This window comes from Meleagris gallopavo, chromosome 20, assembly GCF_000146605.3.
Source record: "Meleagris gallopavo isolate NT-WF06-2002-E0010 breed Aviagen turkey brand Nicholas breeding stock chromosome 20, Turkey_5.1, whole genome shotgun sequence".
NCBI lineage: Eukaryota > Metazoa > Chordata > Aves > Galliformes > Phasianidae > Meleagris > Meleagris gallopavo.
This window is the reverse complement of record NC_015030.2, coordinates 5,039,981-5,062,369: the sequence shown is the minus strand read 5'-3', so window position 1 is coordinate 5,062,369 and position 22,389 is coordinate 5,039,981. Positions and strand designations below refer to the sequence as shown.

At 42.8% G+C, this 22,389-nt stretch overlaps 1 protein-coding gene across 3 annotated transcripts in view; it reads left to right on the top strand.

Annotated features, from left to right (window-relative positions):
* Positions 1–20,940, top strand: part of ASPSCR1 (ASPSCR1 tether for SLC2A4, UBX domain containing) — a 34,886-nt gene extending 13,946 nt beyond the window's left edge. For all 3 annotated transcript variants that reach the window (XM_010721356.3, XM_019621677.2, XM_019621678.2), the window contains 9 exons: positions 4,213–4,352; positions 6,725–6,806; positions 7,698–7,764; positions 8,373–8,435; positions 8,759–8,811; positions 17,466–17,517; positions 18,258–18,327; positions 18,648–18,832; positions 19,870–20,940. In XM_010721356.3, the coding sequence (XP_010719658.1) occupies positions 4,213–4,352; positions 6,725–6,806; positions 7,698–7,764; positions 8,373–8,435; positions 8,759–8,811; positions 17,466–17,517; positions 18,258–18,327; positions 18,648–18,832; positions 19,870–19,883 (726 nt within the window). In that variant the 3' untranslated portion in view covers positions 19,884–20,940. The remainder of the gene's footprint in view (positions 1–4,212; positions 4,353–6,724; positions 6,807–7,697; positions 7,765–8,372; positions 8,436–8,758; positions 8,812–17,465; positions 17,518–18,257; positions 18,328–18,647; positions 18,833–19,869) is intronic.
* Positions 20,941–22,389: the final 1,449 nt, after the last annotated feature.

Here is a 22,389-nt window from a genome sequence, read left to right as displayed (position 1 = left end):
GTTGGTGTCTGTGAATTAAAGATATATGGGTTAAAGATAGAAGTGCTGTAACCCATATAGCTATACCAGAACTGATGATTCAAGAATGCTGCGTCGTCATTGCAGGATGGTATCTGAATAATGTCAAGTATACTTTCTGTAGGGCAGCAGTACAGAATTGGATGCCTTCAGAAAGGTTGGTTATGTCTGATAAGTAGCATAGTATGAGAGGTGTTAGCAATATTTCCATGCTAAGTTATGAAGTTGTGTGTTGGGAGTTTCATGTCCCTGGTTCTCTGTGACCGGCTCCTTCCTGTGTCCCTTCACTCCACACGTCATCAGGATGGCTGGATTTAATCTCCAGAGGTCTCCTTTGTTGTTTCCCAGTTTTTAGTACCTCTTAGAGTTGGAGTTTGGTGTTTATCTTTAGTTCTGAACCAGCCAAGGGATTAAACAAAGGAAAGCCATATGTAGGAAGAAAAGACGCCTGATGCGGTTCCAAGGGAGCTCAATCCAGGAAGAATTTAACAAGGCTGTGTGTATGCCCTCACACTGATGTAGAGATTCTACCTTGGTTGACTTCTTTGTGGTTGCAGTCCGTTCTTGATGAGTTTCAGAGTTGTATAGGAGAAGCCAGACCCTGGAAGGACTCTGGAGCAGTTACAAATGTAGCAGGAAGAAGCCTTGCCAACCCAGTGCTGAATGTTTTAGTATATTAGAAACGTTTGGGTCCTTTTAATCAGTGTTATTTAACATTTTGGAACAGGCTGTGAGCACAGAGGGCTCAACAGTAGGCCACGCAATTTGTCCAGTGTAATGCATTGCTTGCTTCAGTGACACTCTCACCTATGAGGGATTTGGAAAGGAGGAGTTTCAGTTGTATCTGAAAAGGAAGGAAAAGCACGGGGGTTTGCTGCTATTCTCCATCTGCAGTCTGCGCTTCTCCGCACGCTGACTGGAGAGACAGAGCTAATTTTATAACCTTACTGGCTACAGCTTAATGGGAAGCTGTGCTGATGGGCACAGGGCTGTGCTGCAGTGGCCTGGGGACTCTTGTGTGAGATCCAGAATCTTGTTCAGAAGTGCAGTCCAGTTCAATCCACTCGGAGGCACTTCGGGAACTGGCTTCCCCTCCACTTTGAGAGCAGCCCTGGGAGCAGCTGCAGATTCTGTTGGGGGGGGCTCTGCCCTTGTGTTAAACAGCATGTGATTTTTGACTGCTGTTTTCAAGCCCTTTGATCTCTGGTGCTTTTGCAGCTGATTGATTACATTTTGTTCCTCCTCCATTCCTGCCATCCTCTGCTCTCAGCAGCAACAGCAGAGCGGAGCTAGCCACATGGCATCTGCTTTTTGTCCCTTTTCAGTCCTGAGGGGGGAAAAAAAACAAAACAAAACAAATTATTTTTAAACATCAAAGGTCCATTTTTGTAAAAGAATCTTCCCATTAATGCTTTGCCTGTGTGTGGTTTTTGGAGCCGAAGAGAGGCTGGATAAAATCTGTGCTGGCGTCCCTTCGTTTCTTAGGCTAAAGATGGTTTACAGACAGCTGCGTGCTGACTTTGATGTCAGAACATTAATTATTAGAAGGTAACTTTACACCAGATTCCCCTGGAGATTAGAGCTCCCTGAGGTGGTGGGGAGGAGATGGGTCTCCAAGGAGATCTTACGGCTCTGGAAAGCACAACAGCCTCCACTATCCTTAAAGCTGGAGAAGGGTTTTCCTCAGCTCACCTTCTTAGGGCCAGAGCAGCCACCTTGGAGTGAACTGCTTTCTTTGCAGTTGATGGTATGGCATAGACTGCAGTTACATAGGTTGTGTAGCAGACTCTGCTGTGAATAGATGACTTCAGCCCACTGGTGGGAAGCGTGTGATGTTGTGGCTTTGGTTGTAGAAGCAGAGATTTTGAAGAATTGCTATTTTGGGAAGGTGACAAACCATAACACAGGTATCGCTGCAGAAAGATGGCAGCAAGTGTGTAATTCTTCTGAGTTTGATAATGGAAGGTAGAAACTGCCTAACAGTCACCTTTCATTGCCTTCTGTCGTGCAGAGGGTACCACACCTGGGCTGGGAAGTAATTTGGCTGGCCTGGTGTGTTCTGTTTCCAAAATTGCCCTTGGATTCTGCCTGTACCTTTGGCTGGTGAGTGATGCGTTGCAATAAAGCTTTATTGAAAGTAATCAGATTGTGAGGTCCCTGATGGGAATAGGTGAGTAAATGGTAATGGATAAGGAAATAGGGATAGGGTGGTTGGTTACTGGGCTTTGGGCAAGGAGAGAATTGGTGGAGCAACAGCAGAACCCTTTCTCTCTGAAGAGTGTTTCTCATGCCTGTAAGGAGGCAACATGTCTGGTTGATTCCAGTGGGTGTGAAATGTGTAGCAGAAGAGATGTGATGATGTGGCAGCCTTTGCATCCTCGGGAGCAGAACAGTCATGTCTTCTGGCTGCTGAGCAGTGCCTTATAGATACCTCATGCAGCTCTTTGATCGGAATCAGAGTGCCACGCAATTCTGAAATCAAATTGCAGAAGCTTTGAAAAACAAGCTCAGAACTCTTGGATCATTTTTCACTCGTTACAGCTCACTTCATAACTCTTGTTGTTGTTGGGACTGAGCTGAAATTGTCATGCTAGGAGATTCTTACTGTAGTGGTGTGTGCTTGCAGTCTTGCTAGATGTTCACATATTTCCTCTTCTGTACAGAAAACTTTCTGTTTCTTTGTGTTAAGTTGCAGCTAAGTACTGTGTCAGTTTGGAAGTCGATGTCAGCAGCATTCAGGGTTGGCTGGGAAACAGGAGAAAATGACACAGCCGTGTTTCAGCTCCTGTCTGTGCTGGGCTGATGCAGGTATGCTGCAGAGTTAAATGGAGACATCTTGAATGGGGCACTTGTCTATGGGAAGTGGTTTTGTGTCAGCACGTGTGTAGTTCCAATAGGCTGGAGAATGGCTGTGGGGGGGACGTTCCACAAGTCTTCTCTCTATATGCCTGTGTTCAGAATGAAATGAGATGTGCCTGATGGGTAGGGAGGCTGGGCTAACCCTGATGCCAGCCTGGCCTTCCCAGCCCCTGCTTGCAGCACTGAGCCCTACTGTGCTGCTCAGCATCGCTCCCTGCAGCAGCCCCGCGTTCCTCCCTGCGCCCAGGGAAAGAAAGCTGCAATCAGGGTCTTTCACCCTCTAGTTACAGAGGGCTCTGCTCAGCTTTCTAAATGTAGCCAAGGGTCCCACCCATACAACCTCGCTCTTCTAATTTCTCAAATTACCCTTTAGTGCCCGCAAATAGAGTGGATGTTGCCTTGTAATTTGTTGTCTCTTTTGACAATTGAAGGAGACTCCTTCTGTTCCCAAGGGGCCCGTGCCTGGGGGAAGGGAGATGGAGGGCAGGCGTTCAGGCATTCATTTGGATTGGAAAGAATATATAAGGGAATACAGGGGGGAGAAATGGGAAACAGATTTGTTCGTAGAGCTTTGGGCTGTGTTAGGCCAACTGTAAAGAAATGCTGTATTAACTATCAAAACTTTTGTTCTCGTGGGGCTCCTCAGTCATGGACTGCTTCCCCCTGCAAATCCTGCTGCCTGTAATATAGTGCACTGCTTCAAGGCTTTGGGCATTTAAAGATGTCTAGGTCTTAAAAAGTCTGAATTGTTCAAGAGTAAGTAGATATATAACAGCCTTATGTGTATGTGACCCTTCTAGTGGTTATGTTCACAGTCAGTGCCAAGTACTTTTTAAAGTGTAAAGCAAAATGGGTTTAGTTGTCCAAGGGAGTTCTCTGTGTTGGATGAGAAGGGTTACATACCAGAAACTGGGTCAAAAAGTTGAAACATGATGATAAAACCCTACAGTGACTTAGTTGAGAGAACTCAACAGATAAAAGGATGGCTCTTTAAAGTAAGAAAAAGTGGGTTGAGACCTGACTGGGAACTGGTGCTCTTGGCTCTATGGCAAGAGAATGCAAAGCAAAGAGAATGGAAGGTATGATGACAGGCAGGAGTACACAGCAAATAAACAGCTTAAAAGGGCAGATTGTAAGCTCTGGTACTTAGAATAGCATCTGTACTCATTGTGTGATGCCTGCTGGATGGTCAGAGAGTGGAGTACTTCCTTAGTGTCATGAATTCTCAACTAGTGGTTGTAGTTCAGTTTGCAAACGCTCATTTTATTCAGGAACCTTACAGTGTAAGCAAAGCAGTGCGTTTAAGACTAATCCACACCTGTTTTTATTCTGTAGCTTGTAGAACGAGAGCCACTTCTGTGTCACCCAGACCTGCTAGATCCGCTTCCTGCTGACCAGGAAGACCTTCCTGATGAATTTTTTGAAGTCACAGTGGATGATGTACGGAAACGTTTGGCACAACTGCAGAGCGAGAGGCAAGTTCCCTTTCTACTGGTGACTGTGTTTGCTTCATATCCTTTTGCTGAGTGCAGTCACACTGTTCCCCTGTTGCTGGCTGTGGTTTCTGGGGTAAGGGTTGTAGGTAAGTTACTGGGTATGGAATTAGTGATAAGCACTGGAAATCTCTACCCTCTGTGCAGTTTGATTTCAAAGGCTATGCCATATTTCTGTTTAAAGAGCCTTTGTGTGTGAACTAGTTAACTGTTGTGTTTGGGTTAATTGTTTCACTTGAAAGCTTCACTTGAAAGTTTCATCATGAAGTCTGTAATGCCTGGGTGGTGATAAGTTTATCTGAGAACCTCGAGCTAGTTAGGGCCAGTCCCTCACCAAAAAAGGGAGTGAAAGAAAGGTTACTTTCTGTCTTCTACACTTCAAAGAGTTAATCAAAGCTACTTAACACCCCATCTCTTTTTTTTTTTCTTCCTTTTCTTCTCCTTTCTTCTGAAAGATAAGCCACTGTCTTTTATATTAGATGTGCTATTATTTGCTGGAGGCTCAAAACAGTGGTGAATTCCTGCTTTCTGTTTTGATCTGACTTCATATTAACTACCAGGAATTAAATGGCTGGAATTAGTATCTTGTAATGGACAAACATATGAGCACAATGCTACAGCTTCTTAGGAGTAACTCCCACCAAGCAAGCATCAAAAGCAGCCTCACGAGCATATCAAGAGAGGGGATTCTCTCTCAGCTCTGCTTTTGTGAGGCCCTACATTGCAGTACTCTGTTAAGCTTTGGGGCCCTCAATGTAAGAGAGACTTACTTCTGCTGGAGAAGGTCCAGAGAAGGATCTTGAGGATGATCAGAGGGCTGGAGCACTTTTCCTATGAACAAAGGCTAAGAGAGATGGGATTGTTTAGTCTAGAGAAGAAAAGGCTCTGGGGAGACCTTATAGCAGCCTTTCAGTACCTAAAGAGAACCTACAGGAAAGCTGGGAAGGGATTCTGTTGGGAGTGTAGAGATAGGACGGGGTGGTGGCTTTAAAAAGTAGATTTAGATTAGGCTTTGGGAAGAAGTTCTCCACTTTGACAGTGGTGAGGCATTGGAACAGGTTGCCCAGAGGAATTGTGGGTGCTCTATCCCTGGAAGTGTTAAGGCTGGGTTGGATGGGGCTTTGAGCCCATGGCAGAGTGGTTGGAACTAGATGATCTTTAAGGTCCTTTCCAAATCAAATGGCTCTGTGACTTCATTAGCAATTACTAGATTTTTCAGCTAGAAAGAAAAACCTTATGTTCTATGAAGCAGTTCTGAACTAAAGACTTACCTTAAGGTAAGGTAGCCTCCCTGTCACAACAGCATTCGGCTGTCTGTATGTTCTCAACTAAGCTAATTTCATCAGTGTATTTATTTTTAAGAGCATCACAACATTCCTTTAAACTCTGCAAGCAATCCATGAAACTACGCTATAGCCAAGATGAGTTGGAGCTGGTTTTTCTCCCCATAGACCTCTGAAATCCACATGAGTACACAGATGGGCTTGAAAATTGCTCTGCCACTTGTGGGTCTGGAGCAGTTAGTGGTACAAATGTAGGGTCATTTGGTTGGGGGTTACTGGAATTCAGCCCCCTCAAAAATTTCCTCATTTCCAAATTTGCTGATGCTTGTAATCCTTTTCCCTCCTTACAGCCAGGGATAAATATAAAGACAAGTTCCACATGAAAGTGATATCAGTTGGCTTCTGATCTAAGCTGCTGAATCTTACTAAGGACTAGATGTATGCAGGGCAGCATTTTATATGCAATTATAATTTAATTCTGATTTCACGAAGAGACAAGAATTGACTGAAATTGGTACACAAAGAAGAAATGGTGCAGATTAATTTCATGATTGCTTTTCAAACTGTGAGTAATACTTTCAGAGCATTTTAGAACGTGGTGTACCAGCAGACAGTTCTGAGTACAGCAGGTGAAGTAAGCCTGTAGTGGTTTTGTTTAGCAGCTGTTGTTCCTGAGGTACCTTGGTGATTCTCAAAAATAAAGAGGTCCTTCAGACTGGGTAGGCATAGGAGATACCTTACAAATAGTTGTGCATTATTGTAATTATATGATCAAATGTTTCACCAAAATGTATTCTAGTAAATAGGATATCCAGAAACAAAGAAAAGGTCTGAAGCTGAACATGGGATTGAAGGGGATCTGTTGGGTCTAAGCTTATTTCTTTACTTACAGAAAAAAAATGTGTATGTTTTTGTGAATGCACTGTTTCATCTCAAATACTGCTGTGAGAGATGTGTGGAACAACTGAGCAGTTCTCATCAGCTTTGCTTGGACCTTATGCTTTCTTAATAAAATTGAAGTGTATCTCAAATGTACAGAACTGACAGCTTGTTGTCTTTCCATGTACCTAGGAAACGCCTAGAAGAAGCTCCACTGCTGACCAAATCTTTAAGGGAGGCTCAGCTGAAAGAAAAGCTAGAACGTTACCCAAAGGTAGCCTTTGTTCTTTTCCCAGTCCTTCTGGCTAGTCCAAATGTGGGGGTTAGTAGCTTTGTGAACCAGATGAGAACAAGATCTTCAGCCACTTACAGGAGGATGTTGTAAATTCTTTCCTTGTTAATTGTTTGTGGGACTTGCATAATAGCTGTACCAATTAAAATCATCTCTCATGGAATGACGGGGTTGAGTGCCATGCAGTATAATTCCTTTTGCTTTGTTCCAGATGATGCTTCAAAACCCCTTCCTTACATGCACACATCATTCTACCGATTGAACTTTTCTATTCACCTCTCCTCTGTAAACTCTTTAAGTTTTAATATTATCTCATTATGGGTTAAATGCAATGTTAGGGACTGGAGATACCTCACTTTGTGAATATGATTTTTGTTGCAGCTTTTGTCTTTGATTTGTTGCAAAGAAATAAGAGATTGCATTCTCAGGTTAGGTGCTGTCTGACCAACACTGGAAATAGAATGGTACAAGTTATTTTAGTATTTTAGTCACACTGGAGCTGTGTGACTGGCAGATTCCTGCTACCAAGATGCTTCAAGGTACTGATTCACCATCTGTACCTGTCCATATTTAGGAGATAGCAATGTCTTTTGAGCATCACTTAGCACAGGGAGCTAACTGACAATGCTGCTGCACTGTAAGAGATAGTGTTTGTAAAGATCAGAGTTCTCTTAGGGCCTTGGGAAGCCAGGCAGCCTGTGTGTGTCCTCTCAGGAGCTGCACAGTTATTACCAACCTGTATGTTTTTCTGTGCCTGTAGAGTAAAAGGTTCAAATCTCCCTGTCTAAAAAGAAACATACAGCTTTGAAGCCAAGGACAGGCCTTCCCAAATGGCCGTGCACAACTGACCTGATGTGCTTTGCCTCTGACTAGGTGGTGTTAAGAGTCCATTTCCCTGACCGCCATATCCTGCAGGGGTTCTTCCGACCTACTGAAACTGGTAAGAGCCTCTGCTTCCAGGTGTGCCTGCAGCTCACCTCTCTCAGCATTAGCTGCATGCCAAAAGAGGGGTGGCTCTAGGATGATCTTTCTGCTGTCCAGGGGGAGTAATACAGGTGGGGGGAGGAAAGGAACAAGCTTTACCTACTATAATAGGGATAACAGGAGCTAGACATTCCTGCCTCTGTCGGTTCACAAAAGATAGAAAGTCGGACTGTGTGCAGAGCAACCCTTGCTATTATTAATTTAGATCTTATTTTGAGCAGGCAGCAATGCTATTTTTGATACTTCTGTATGGTAGGGAAAACTAATAATTAGTTACCAGCATCTCACCTACCTGCTGTCTGCAAATCTTGGAGCAGCTATTGGATTTCCATGGAAGAACTTGACACGACAGCATCTTTTGATTTTTGCCAGGGAACCATCACATCGAAGCATTTTCTCCAAGAGGTCTGCAATAGTAACAAGTGTAGTAGTGTTCCTTTGGGCAAAAGGCAGTCTGCAGATGTTAGAGAAGGGTAGTTCTGGAGGTACCTGTTAGTCCTTCTGCCTGGTATCAGAGGAAACAAATGTAATGCAGCAAACTTCTCTCTCTTCCTTTTTTCACAGTTGGCATTGTGAGAGATTTTGTAAGAAGCCACCTTGCAGATCCAGATTTACCATTTTACTTGTGTGAGTGTGCTGTTGTGCTAATATTTGACCTTACTTCATAAAGCCTGTTCCTAATCATGATGCATATGAGATCTTGTAATGCCATGACACTCAATCTGGGGAGGGATATATATATTTTTTTCCCCTAAATACGGCAGCAGAATGCAAAGGAGGTATTATCAGCTCTTAGCCATGTTATGATTCTACCTAATAAGGAGTCTGTGTGGGCTGTCACTTCTTTTTTTTTTTTTTTAAAGCAAAAGCAGTAATCCCTCCCATACCTGCTGTATTTATTGTTTTGGTTGCTGGGTGGCCCTGTTTTGTAACTTGTTTTTTAACTTCAGTTATTGCACCTCCCAGAGTCATCTTGAACGATGAAAATTTGACGCTCTCTGAGGTAAGGACACGTGTGTGCTCTCTCTGACTTGCTGCTCCCCCTTGCCACCACATGCTTTAGTTACTTTCAAAAGAAGCTGTGTGCTGCTGTGATTCCTGTAGACCTCTCTTAGCCACAACTACTGGGACCAGGTGCTTCAGAGCACAAGCTCCTCACCAGAAGAGGTCCACCTTGTGCAGCAATGTATACTTTTTTTGTGGCAGGGGTAGGGGCTTTGAATTGTTGTATACATACAATTAGTGCCTTGTGAAGTCTGTACTGTATTTAACCTTAAAACATTTTAAACTGTATTTAACCTTAAAAAAAAAAAGGCAAGAGCGGTTTGTTGTATTTGTAGCTGGCCTAATATAGTCGATGTGACACTGAATTTGGATAGGTGGCTGTTTTCAGTTTTTATGGCAAGAAGTAGAGGCTATGTTAGTCACAAATCTGACCATTTTGAAGTTACTGTAAGAGTGTTTAATTTTTCAAATCCAGATTCGTGGATTTTTTTCACAAATGTCAGGTCAAGGGGTCTTGAAATTTCTGGCCAGACACATGGCTACGTAAATCACACATGCTAAGAAAAATCTGACAATGAGATTTTACCAGTCGTTTTACCCCACATTCATGATGTTTAAAATGTGGTGTCATTCAGAGCTTCGTGGCCTTTTGCACTGGTGGACTGAAGACCACTTGCAGAGGAAAAAGTCAAGCGGACTGCAGTGAAGGTTTTAGCTTGATGCCTCAGAGAGAGCAGAACAGTGCAATGGCAGGAGAGAAAAAGGGACCTTTCAGACAGTGTGGCAAGCTAGGTAGGCATTAGCATGTCTCTGAAGTTGTTTGTGATGGAGCTTTCCAAATTCCACAACTTCATGACCAGGCCATGTGGATATGATACAAGTGCAGCTGCTCGTAGGCTATTGAACATTCAGAGAGGCAAAGCGTGTATCCTTGTGCTCACAGGGAGAAATCTCTTTTTCCTGTAAGCTGATACAGATTCATTGCTGAAATTTGTGGTTTTGGGACTGTCAGCATTCCTTGTATTGTCACAGTACTTATGACAGATATAGATTCCTAGAGAGTTCTGAGCTTCTTGGGGATCACAGCCCCATTTGGTTCCATGGTTCAGGAAGTGCTGTGCAGTAGCTCTTGGCCTCTGCCCAGCTGCACAGCCTGAGGACTGCTCTGCTGCTGTCAGACTTCCTACACTCTACTTAAGCGTGTCATCTCTTTGAATGTGTTGTGCAGAAGACTATGCTTCTCCTGCCAGACAGGAATGTGAACACGTATGTCTTGGTAAGAAGTAATACCGTGGTGAGTGGGGTGACAAATGATTTTCTTTTCAAAGCCATTTTTGTATGATTTAATCAGTAACAAAAATATCAGTGGAAAACACTTTGTTTCTTTGAAACAGGAGACTTTCCACTCAGGCACGAAGGCATTTTCTCCCAGCTTCCTCTGACTTGTGCCATCTCATCCACATCTGCCATCCAAAACATTGTCTCAAGTCCCACATGGTAACCATGATGGGAAATGCAAAAGACAAATTTTGTCTTCAGATTTCTGAGAAACTCCAGGAAAAGGAAACCAGTTATAGTTGCATTGCTAATAATACATTTGGAAAGCATTCGGAGAAGCAGCAGATGATAAAAAATGTTATCCACTTGTTAGCTGTTCTGAGGCAAGGAAAGCATCCTTGGAAATGTGGCTTGTGCAGGCGTGTTTGAAATGGCACATGCACACTGCTCTCTGCCCCCACACCTTCTCCTGTCTTTGTCTTAAGCTGTCATGTCTGAACACATCCCTCACCTTGAGTTCCTTTACACACGTTTTCTAACATACTTACTGGAAAGCTTTTTTTTTTTTTCCGTTAATTCCAAAGTCTCTCTGCAGCTCTCGACAGCAGATGTCTCCTGCATAAAATGAGTGTTCGTCTTTTTCTGAGATTTGGCTGGGATGCCTTCCAAGCTTTCCTGTCTCAGCCTCCAGCTTCTCTTGTTCCTACAAAATATACTGCTTCTTTTCAGTGTCTCTGCGATGATTTCTTTTCCACATGCCACATTTTCCTCTAGAATCCAATGGGCTTTGAGTTTTGATACTATTTATTTTTTCTTTAAGATGATTTTTTTTTTTTAAGTACCTCCAAGATGCTAAAGAGTCAAAATCTGCCTCTGTAATTAACCTTTTCCCTCTTCTTGCTTTTTACCTCTTGGATATTTTGCTGCTCCTGAAGTTCTAGGTACTTCAGTTTCTGATACTGCTTTCTGTTTTGTCAGTGTTGGAAAGCACCCTGTCTGCTTGTGTACCTGTCCTTATCACCTTGAAATTGCCTTTCAAGGATTTTCTGGATACCTGTGGTTATCACTGAGACTTCCAGAGGCAGAGGCTGCTTGAGTCTCAACACGAAAGATTCTGGACATCAACTGCTGCCAGCCTGGATGTTTTAGGAAAGTACTGTAGTGAGTGGAGTTCCTTTCTGTGTGATATGGCTAGGAATTGGTTGGTTGGGAATGCTCGTCCAATGTCAGGCATGGATGACAGAGCTGCATCAAGGTTTCCCAGGATTTATGCTAGCAGTGGATTATCTTCCAGTTTTCAGGCTGCTCTGTTGCTGCCTGTAAGAAAAGTAGATGGTGTCTGAGGTAGTAATGTGGGCACATTTGAGTGTTCAGTGATGTGAGTGTAATTTGTGTTGAAGCCAGTCACAGGAGTCTCTGCAGATGGTGTAGTATGCTATTGTCAATATTTTTCTTCTCTACACTCTCTCACTGCATTCAAGCTGATAAGATTGGAACCACATTTATTAAATCTGATAGCTTACAATGAAGGGAGAACATTTATGACATAAGCAAAACCAGGGAAAATGACAAATATTATCAACTTGTTTGCTGAAAGAAATGTATGAAGTGAATTCTCCTAAAATGTGTGTACTTACACTATAGAGAGAGCACAGATTGGCAACAAGGTATTCTGGAACCTGTGAAGACTGCAAGACATTGCTTTGATTTTTCTATTTTATTTTTGTTATTATTGTTTTTGCTGGCCGCCTTATCCTCACGTCCCTTGAAGTGTTTTATAATGTTCTGCTCTCCAGAACTGAACAACCGCAGGCTTCCCTGTTGTAGCACTTGGCCTTGAGTTTCTTACAGCACTGGTTGCCTGTTTGTGCTTCCCTAGGCTAGCCAAACTTCTCCGAGTTGCCCTTCCCTTTCTTGCTCCTCCCAGAACCAGGCATTTGAGTAGCATGTATCTGGAGGGCATTAGTTGAAAAAGTAATTAAGTGCTGAGTTAATACCAGGAAAGAGCAGAAGGTAAGAATACCAGCCACTGGGAAGGTCAAGGCAGCAAAGAGGGCAGGAGGCCATATTCCCTCTTCAGAGGAGCTGAAGGAATCCACACTCTTCCATGTAAATATTTAGTTTTTTTAAATCAGATCTTAGAGTGCACCAAGTGTTTCCTCTGGCACGTACCGTGGGGCAGGAGTGCAGAGGAGCTGTTTGTTCGTTTCTTTGCCTTCAGTTCTGTTTCCATATCCTACTCATTAATGCCATTTTGGGCAACGCGTCTGGCATTCTGTTCACTGAAGCTGACTGACTTGGGCAGAGTGAGGCCTTCTGACTTCTGGCAAGAGTCTGAATGCAATTTTAGAAACTTCTTCACGAGAGTCTTTCCACCGGAGGTATTTCCAGTGGCCGCTCTTGGTGTTACTCCACTCACTAATAAGGAAAATCAGAATTAATAGTGAAATTCACCCAGAGGATGGCATTCACCTTCCTGCGTGAAGCCTCTGCCCTTTATTACCCATTCAGGATTTTCTCATCTAAGTGGGGTTTGGTCAGAATCTTACTTCCTATTTGTCGTGCTAGTCCTGGTAACTCGTCACGGCTGTACATGCTTGCTTCTTGTGCTGGTTTGGATTAGGGCAAGGCAGTGCAGTAAGGATGAGGCCTTTCTTGCACGGCTTAGTTCAGAGTGGAAATTCTGCCAAAAATATTCCCTCTTCTACTATTAATTTCGGAGGCCAAATCTTTCTGATCTCAGCTCAAGGGCTCAATGAATACTCTTTATACCTGGATTCCTTCTTAAGTAGCCTTCTCAAAATAGTGCTTTCAAGTCTTATCTTTGCCTTATGAATTTTAAAGGGCCCCTGTTCAAGCTGGATCAGATTTCCCCCGTATTGGCTGCAGAATATCCATCTTCTTTTGCAGTTGCAGTCCACATTGAGAAGCTTTGTTCTCAGGTTATAAACAAGAACCACTTAGTCACTTTGCCCCTTTCACCATGGCTGTGGTGTTTATTTCTGTTTCAGCAATGCTTTGCAGTCTTGCTTGAGGAAGCTTTTGATCCACCGGCTTTCCGGTTGAATTTTCCAAGGGCAAGTTTATGTGTTTGGGGTGTGTGTACTATGCAGTATTTCATGTTGGTAGCTTGGGTTTCTCCTTCCATGCGCGTGTTCCTTTGAAGTGCTTATTTTCTTATTCATCTTTTAACATCAAACTAACAGCAGACCTGTGGCACTCTAATCTTTTCAGATCATGTAACGGAAAGAATGCTTCTCATTCTGGCAGCTGCGAGCTCCCCTTAGACAACAGTCCCTGCCTGATTTGAAAGCATCATTCTTTCTGTGAGCAGAATAACTGCACGGTAATAATGGACACAATTTGTGGTACTCAGTTGTAGGATTTGTGGAATGCGTGCATCTGGAAGTGCCCGCTGAAGGAAGAAATGTTGAGATGGTATTGAGGGAGGATACCGCCTGAAATCGTTTTTGTGCTCTAGAGAACAAATGACTAAAACATGCAATAAAAAAAAAAGTCAGAAATATTTCTCCTGTGCGTCACAGTTGGATTCACAGTGGAATTTTGTTCTAGGATAGATATTTTTATCATGACCCAATATACCACTCCATAACCAGGATGCCCTGCTGTCATAAACCATGCTCACCACTGTGGTATCTGAGTAACTTCACTTGGGTTGTCTGAAATAGAATTTTGGGTTACTGTAGCTACAGAGTTCGAATGTGGCTGTGTGAGTAACAGGCTGGTCTTCAGACAGCAGAAACAGAAAGCATGAATCTCAACTTGTACCGAAGCAAAGTGATGAAGCTGTGTTACTGAGAAGTGTTTGAAACCTAAGGAATTGTTTGTTAGGAATGACCCTCCTTAAGTACACAGGGTGATAAGCAGGACAGTGCTTCTTGCCTCATTGGTGACTGTGACTACGATCCTGGTTGGTACTCTGGAAATACATATTTATTCCTGCCACTGCCATTTTGTGTGGCCTTGAATAAGTTGCTTATTCTCATTAGATCTCAGTTTTTCATTGGTACAAAAAATCGTAGTTTCTTAAATTTTTAATTTACACCATGTGTTGCTTTTAATTATGCACACATACAGATATATGCTGCACACTAGGACACCATTTCCAATCAGATTTCTGGGTACTCTTGCAGTAAAAATAATAATCTAACTACGTCTTGCAAATATGCCTTGTACAGTGTGATTTGAACATTAATTTTATAGTTTAATAGTTTTAATTTTCCTTGTAAGAGTAGCATTGTACCTTGCTGGAAATGAAGGCAGCAAGGAAGAGAAATGCTGGATATTGCAGTGTGGTAGCTAGCTGTTGACTTATATTGTAGTAATTCTTCACGTATAACTGAGTGGAGTTTTTTGAATGTTTGTTTTAAGCAACCTGTGATTTGTTTGGTTGGTCTGCTGCACCCAGTGTAACTGTAAGAGGTTTCTAAATCTCTCTTTGCTCTATGATATTCTTAAAAGAATCCTGTGCAACGAATTTAAGACTGCAAGATTCATCTTCTAGATGCATGTAAATGAAGAAATAGCTGTCCTAAGAGTTTGTATTTCGAATAACATTCTGCCCAATATGTGACTTCTGCTTCCAAAGCAGTGTTGGGGAATACGAAAGGCTCCAGCTTTATGGTTGTATATTTTCCTGTCCTGAGAATACTAACTCCTTCTCACTTTTATGCCAAGGCATTCCTTGATGGGTGAGGTTATTCCACTCTGTGTGCATATTTCTACTTACATCTTTATATTTATATTTAGTGTTGCAGAAAGCTCTCAGGCAGTGTGTCCTGCTGGTGACTGGCTGGAGAACTGGGGGTGCAGCAATGAGATGCAGCTGGCTGGTTCCTGTGCTGCACCCAAAGTGAGCCCTGAAATAGGGGGTGACACCTGAAAATTCTGAAATGAGAAAGCTGGATAAGGGATGGTGTGAATGAATTGTTATTGTGGAGAAAGATCTGAATGCAAAAACTTATCGGATGTAAGTTTGGTAACAGATCCCTGTTGGCTGAGCACTGGGAAGGGGCAGTGATGGAGGGAATTGCTCCGCCATAGGTAGGAGGTTGTGTTATGTATGCCTGTGAACTGCTGTCCAGTGCCTTTCAGTTAAAAGATTTTGGATTGATGTTTTGCCAGCAGTGGGAAATGGTTGCGGTGGTGGAGCCTGAAATTCAGAACTAAGATTATTTGTCAACTTGTGAGTAAATAGGGTAGAGGTTTATATTGGGGCACATTCTGTTTGTGTGTTTCTGTGGCTCAGTATGTCTGTCTAGCTCCCAGTCTGTGCTTCTCTCTCTCTCTCTTTGTGCCTCACTTTGGCCCTGCCATGAATTTTCTCTGACCCCTTGGGGCCATTCCTGCATGGAGCTTTGATGTGTGTGCCCAGAGCTTGATTGACAAGCAGGTTTTGGTGGTGGCAGTGGGGAGAAAGGAGGGCAGGGCTTTGAACTAAAAGGCTTTGAGTTTTGAGATGTTGTGCTTACTTATCTCCTTCAGAATGTTAATTATTTACCAAGATAATTGGGCAGGAGGGGAAAAACAGAGAGGGGAGGTTATTAAAAAATTCCAACACTAACACGCTACAAAAACCTCATTTTCCAACTTGCAGCTGGCATGAAAAGGATGTTGTGTGCAAAAGGGCTTGAGTGTATGTGTGTTTGGGGAGGGGATGCTGGGGGGGCTTCCTTTTAAGCCACCCATTTCCTAAATAGAGGGATCCCTTCAGACGAATGCAGCGGAAACATCAAAGCTCTTGGAAGAATTTTCTCTGGGGTTTCTAAACTGTGGCTGGTGCTTTTTAATTAAAAAGTTTATGGAGAGCTGTCTTTGTGACTGGAGCAGGCAATCTTAGGTGCTGTTGATTGAGGACTAACGTGTTAAAAAGACCTGGTAAATAATGATCTCTGCTAAAATGACACTTGGAGGATATGAAGATCCCTGGTCGCTAGGCAGGAGCTGAGGCTTGGAGTAGACAAATGAATGTTTCTTCTGCTTTACTCTAACGTGCAGGCCATGCTACTTAGGAAAGTCTACAGCACCTTTTGGATTAATGTCCAAAAACTTGCAATGCCATGTACTCGTTGGCATTTGTACCAGGAAGATAGTTGAAGCTGATTCATCTCATTTCCAGTTCATCCATCCTGATTAATCTACACCTATATTAGGTGGGAATCCAGAGGCTCCCCTGTAGAGATCTGGTTGTTTTGTTTTGTTTTGAGATATTATAATTGCTTTGCTGAATGAGGCATCAGTTCCAGTATCCTGATGGTGGCAACAGAGGCTCAAGAAAACTCAAGAGCAGACAGCCTGCCTGTGCAGTTCCTGGATGTGCCTTGGTAGTAGAAAGAGGGGCAGTTGATGCTGACGGGACTTAATGGTTTGTTTTGTTCAAGAAGAGAAATTGAGTGGTGTTATTTTGCCAGAGTAAATGTAGACCATTAGTCAACATTTTCTGTCTCACTGACAGAAGGGAAAAGTCTGAGTCTGGTTTTATTGCACTTGTGTGCTGGCCAAAGAGGAGTGCTTACTGATCATACGCTCTTTAACGTGTGTTCTTTGTGTATGTGAAGGAGTAGGCAGAGATTCAAGGTGATGAGGTGCACAGCTTTCTGGGGCCATCATGGATGGGACGGGCAGTGTTTTCCATCCTACCCCTGATGTAGTCAGCTATGACATACTGTATCATTTTTATATGGAGGTGATACTTACGGGATCAGACTCAATGAGTTTACATACTGTAACATGCTTTCATTTGATTCATTCCTTCATGAACTGTATGCATATGTATTCTTTTAAGGTGTGACACAGTGTAATTAAAATGCATATTAAGTTAATTGTGCTTTGGCTGACAAACATCTCAAATAACACTCACTGAGGAATTGTTGAAAAGCAGGGAGAGCAGTGGTGTTCTGGGTTCAGTTCTGGGCATGCTCTGCTCGTTATCATCTCTTTTAGATAATATTTGCAGATAAAATAAAGTTCTTCAGGATGATAAATGCAGATGTGAAGAAGGCAGTCCTACAGTTACTGTAATGAGCTAAATGAATGAAAAAACAGTTTGAATACAGCACTTATCCAAACAAGTAGGAACTAGCAGTTCAAACTGGATTGAAAAAACAAATAGGTTGTTGGCACAACGAGTGTGTTGCTGAACATCTGCATGTAGGAGAACAGCTTGTGAGTTTTGCTTCATATTTACTGTGGGTGCCCTGTGTTATATACAAGTTGAGACTTTTCTGAGTTATAGGTGCTCTGGTGACCTGATCTTAAACTCTCCGAATTTGTCCATAGCTGTCTGTCTTTAATGTTCCAGTAGACTGGAAGCATCTACAATCAGTAACCTGTTCTTTTTCCCCTTTGCTGCAGGCTAAACTCTTTCCAGCTGCTGTCATTCATTTTGGATCTGAGGAGCGCAGGGGTGAGTGAGCTTCCTCTCTTCTTCACCTGATTGTATAGCACCTGTACAAGACTGAAATGAATTGTATCAGTATGTTAGGATTTCTTCCAACAAAAGATAATGCAGTCCTTGCCAGTGCTGCTAACTGTTCCCCTTCAGAGTGGCTAAAGCTCATCAGAGCTGGGTTGGTCTCGCTAAAAGTGGATTTGACTACAGTTAGCTTAAGCACAAACATAAATACAGTACATTTCTTGTGAGATTTGTTAGGCTGTTGAGCAGGCATTATCTACTATGAGGACAAAAATGAAAGAAGAATGATTCTATAGAAGGAAATTTCACTGTAGAAAATGATGGCTGGACAGCTGTGAAATGCTCGTATAGGCCTCCTGCTGAGTGGACTAGCTGGAGGTGGGAGAACAGATTGGAATCCTCAGTTCCCTGATATCTCTGGTTTATACTTAGAATTTCTCTTTGTCCCAGAGATTGAATAACGCTCTTGTTTTGCATAATAGCTCCTCAGATGGAGTGAGCACTGAAAGAAAATGTCAAAATCTCAAGGTTTTGAATGAATGACAAAATAAGATGCCTTGAGTTGTGTAAGAAGCAGTCATAGTTTGAAAGTGTCCCGTTTGACAGCTGGTGGAAAACTTGCTGTAGTGTACAGCAGGTACTTGTTGAGCACTGAGCTCTGTGATTCTGTGATTGATGTCTTTATGTTACCAAACAAGTGTTTGGATTTCATCAAGTTTCATTTTAAACAGATTGTTACCTGAAATCGGACCTGCTGAGCTCTGCAGTTTCCCCTTCTGCAGCTGATTTATTAATGGCCAGGTATGTTGGAACTGAGTAGAGTTGCAGTTGAGTATTTCAGGGAGGGGAGTGGGGGCATGGAGTGCTTTTCTAAAAAGAAATATGATCTGAAGATGCTAGGACTTCGGTTTCTCCTTCATACAGTCATATCTGAATTTGTAGCTTGATGAGTCCTTCTTTGTAAAGCAGGATTTCAGTGACTAAATCAAGTAAATCTTAAGGTCTTTATCATGGAGAAGAAGAGCCTTGTCAGTCTGACTTTGAAAGCTTAAGTGTGGTGATACGTGGGGCTAGTATGAAAAAAGGAAGTTGTAATTCTACTTGCTTATTTTCTTCCTTAGGTGTTTGTCCAAACCGCTAGCTCCTTCTGCCTCATCATCCTCGGAATCAATAGTTCCATCCCTACCTGAACCAGAAGTGGGCAGTGACAAAAAGACTGAACGACCAGAACCAGCAAGAGTGCATGAAGCTCCACAGGTGCTGAGAAGGGCCCCTGGGAAAATACCCAAGTGGCTGAAGCTACCAGGTATCACAAAATCAGGGGAGAGTTCTCCTGCTGAAACACTTTCAGTGTTGACACTGCTCTTGAAGATGTCAGCAGAAGGCTGGCAGGACATGCATATCAGTGCTTGTCAGTCACAAATCATTTTGTGCCTTAAACCTCAGCCTTCACTGGAGAGGTGCCTGAATACTGGTTCTGTAAGGAATTAAAACTATGAAACGTTATCTGGAATTCCCTGGCTAATAATGCCAAATGTTAGTTTCCTGGTAGGACATTATTGCTTGATTCTGTGGGGCCATCAGCTCCAGCATCATAAGCAAAGGTGTGAAATTATTCCTGAAAGGCTGCAAATGGTCACTTGGGATGTTTTTTTCCTGTTGTGGCAGATCTGTCCTTGGTAGGATAAGGGGTAAAGATTTTGAACTAAGAGAGAGTAGATTTACATTAGATACAGGAAGAAATTCTCCACCATGAGGGTGGTGAGGCCCTGGGACTGCTGCCCAGAGAGCTGTGGGTGCTCCATCCCTGGAGGTGCTCAGAGTCATGCTGGATTGGGCCCTGGGCAACCTGAGATGGTGGGGGCTACGAGCCCATGGAGAGGTTTGAGTGAGCTTTGAAGTCCCTTCCAACACAAACCACTCTTAGGATTCTACCACTCGTACTGGGATAGTGATGCACAGTATGTGGGAAGCAATATCTTTACCATTTCCTGTTTCTAGGACTCTTGAGCCATTCCACTTAAGAGTAGAACTTTCTCAAGTAAAGATTATCTGGATAAAGTGCAGAATAACATCTTTCCTACACATGTAGGTTATCCACTAGCAGCTGGTATGAGAAGTTAATATTGTGCTCGAACATGCATGCTAATAATGTGTAGGATGGGGTTCCCTTCCCTGGAAGTTATGTTGTATTCACCATCTCATCTGCTAAAAAACTGTTCTTCCATGCAATGCAACCATTGCTGAACAGAGCAGCACATAGAACAAGATCATGCTACTGAGAAATGATGCGGTGTGAACTGTGTGGTTAAGAGTTTTAATGGCCTTCTGTTTGTTTTGTAGGTGGGAAGAGATGAAGCATCCTGAGCTGCAGTGAGCATTCAGTTGTGCCTCTTTCCTGATGAACTACTTCAGAATTTGTAAGAAATCGTTGGTGGCCCTGGAGAGATCTAATACATGTGAACATTAATTATATACAGAAAATTGCTATTACTTTCAACTGCCAGCTTCACCTTTTGGAGGTGTGCAAGGCCTGTTTATGGGCTTTGTGACTACAGAAGCAAGATTAGAGGTTAAATTTAACATTTCCTGCATGCAAATAATATGAATGGAGAATGGAAGGGAAAACAATTCCTAGATAATGTCTGTGAAGGACTGTGATTTCATCCATATTTTTAAATTCAAATCCTCCTACCTTTTGCCTTTCTATCCTCAAAGATAGCTTGAGTCTGGCTGCTTGAACTCTAGCAGCAAGGTACAATTCAATTTTACCTATAGTTTAGTGCTGAGTAGAACAAGACCTCTCTGCTTTTTGCTGGTAATTCTGGGCATAGATGGCTAGAAAGTGGGTTTAAGGGAAGCACATCACTTAAACAGTTCACGTTGCCTTTTCCTATGAAACTCTTGGTCTGCTCCACTTACATTGTTTTCATTTGCCCCAGAACACAGGTAGCTGTTAATGGAATTTTCTCTGCACATAATTTGTGTCAGTAACTATGGGTATAATGCAGGGAAAAAAAATTCCCATAAGAATCTCTTTATGTGACTATCAATCTACAAACATCTTCTGTGGTCTGAGAGTTCCCACAGCAGAGTAAGCTGTTCTCTGCATGCAGTTGGTGTGCAGAGGGAAGTGCTAGTCCTGAGTTTGCCTCCTGCAGATGCTGCAGTGGGATGAGTGTTACTGTTTAGAACTGTGCTTACACTGGAGATTATAGTGCCACAGAAGCCATGGTGCTTTATTTTTATTTTTTTTAAGTCCTCTCCATGGATCAGTGATTCATATTGGGCAAGCTGGGGTTCCATGTTATGGTAATAGCATATTTTCCATTTTCCCTGTACAGGCAATTGTTCTCTAAACTATGTGTGCATCTGCACAATTTTGAGATGTAATAAAGCACAGTGGCCAGAGGAGGCCTTTTTGTCGGTCTCTTTGATAATGTGTTCCTTCCCCCAGTGCTCTGTTTCTCTGTCAGTTCACAGGAACCTGCTCTCTTTTCAATGGGCCTGTCATGCCTCATTCCCTTCCTCCCATTTTTTTTTTTTTTTTCCTAACAAAGCAAAACAGAGCTTTGTACCATCTGAATGAACTTCAAAGTAGCTAGAAAGGGCACCCAGGGTTCCTGGCACTTGTCATTGTCTCCCAGCCTGGCCAACATTTCCCTTCAGGTCTAATTACTTCCAAATGCTCTTAGATGCTTTGAAGAAACTTGAAGGGAGGGAGAAGCATGAAAGGTGGAAGAGGAAAAAGGAGACTTAAAGTGAAGGGAGCAGAATGCGTGAGCAAAAATGTTGATTGATTCCTTATATGACACCCAAACATAAACAGGGGATGTGTGTGGCCACCGGCAGTGGAGGATGCAAGAGCACTGTGTGCAGACATGCTGCTCTAAGATCTTTTTTTGAAAGGCAAGCTCTTCCGGTGCTTGATGTCTATAAAAGGTGTATTACAGCAAAACGAAGCAAAATTAAAATAATGTTTAAAGCTTTCTACTTCAGAGGATTGTGTGGGCTGAGCTTGCTGTCTGTTGCTTGGTTCAGGTGCTCTGTCAGGCTCATTGCTTTCACAGAAGTTAGAAGTATGCTGCAGCTAGAGCTGCTGTGCTGAGTTTGTGCAGGATGTATTGGAGGCCCACAAAGAGCCATAGGTTGGCTCCCAGCATAGGCAGCGATGTACTCGTGCTGGTGTTTGAATCACTGGATTAAGAGTAAATAGGAGTGTTTTGGATAGCAGGAAGCTTCAGGTGTGCTACTCTTTGTTCTTGAAGAGCACAGGCAACATCAAGTGCCTTAGCTGTTTTGATTTCATCAGCTTGTCACTTGTGAGTACGTGGTATGGGCAAAGAGAAGGAGATGTCTGGAGATGTGAACAGCACTGTCGGTACTAATGGGGCAGTTTACTGGGTTAAGTACAGGAGTGAGGATTAGGAGGTTAATATCTGGTCTGTCTTGATCCAACTGCTGCTCACAGAAAGTTAGGCATGACTTAATCTGACAGAGGCACTAATAAATCTTGGCCCAGTTTCTTCTCTCTGGCTGGAATGAGCAACAGCTGCAGAACCAATACTGGGTTTAACCAGATCCCCAGAGTTAACTTTCCTAATCATTTTAAAATCAAGATACTGGTTTACCCAAGCATACCCTAATAGTGGCTGTGCCAGTCAGAAGAGGTTTCTGGTGAGGATTGGACTCCTGCAGCTGAGCCCATGCAGCTGCGTGCACTGCTTCAGTTCTGTTTGTGCATGCCCCTTGTGTAACACAGTGCAGCAGTTTCATCTACTGCTGTTTTAAGAGAATGAAAAATGGATATCTCCAACAACTAGATCAGGTCTTACTCTCCTATGAAAAAAAAAAGAAAAAAAA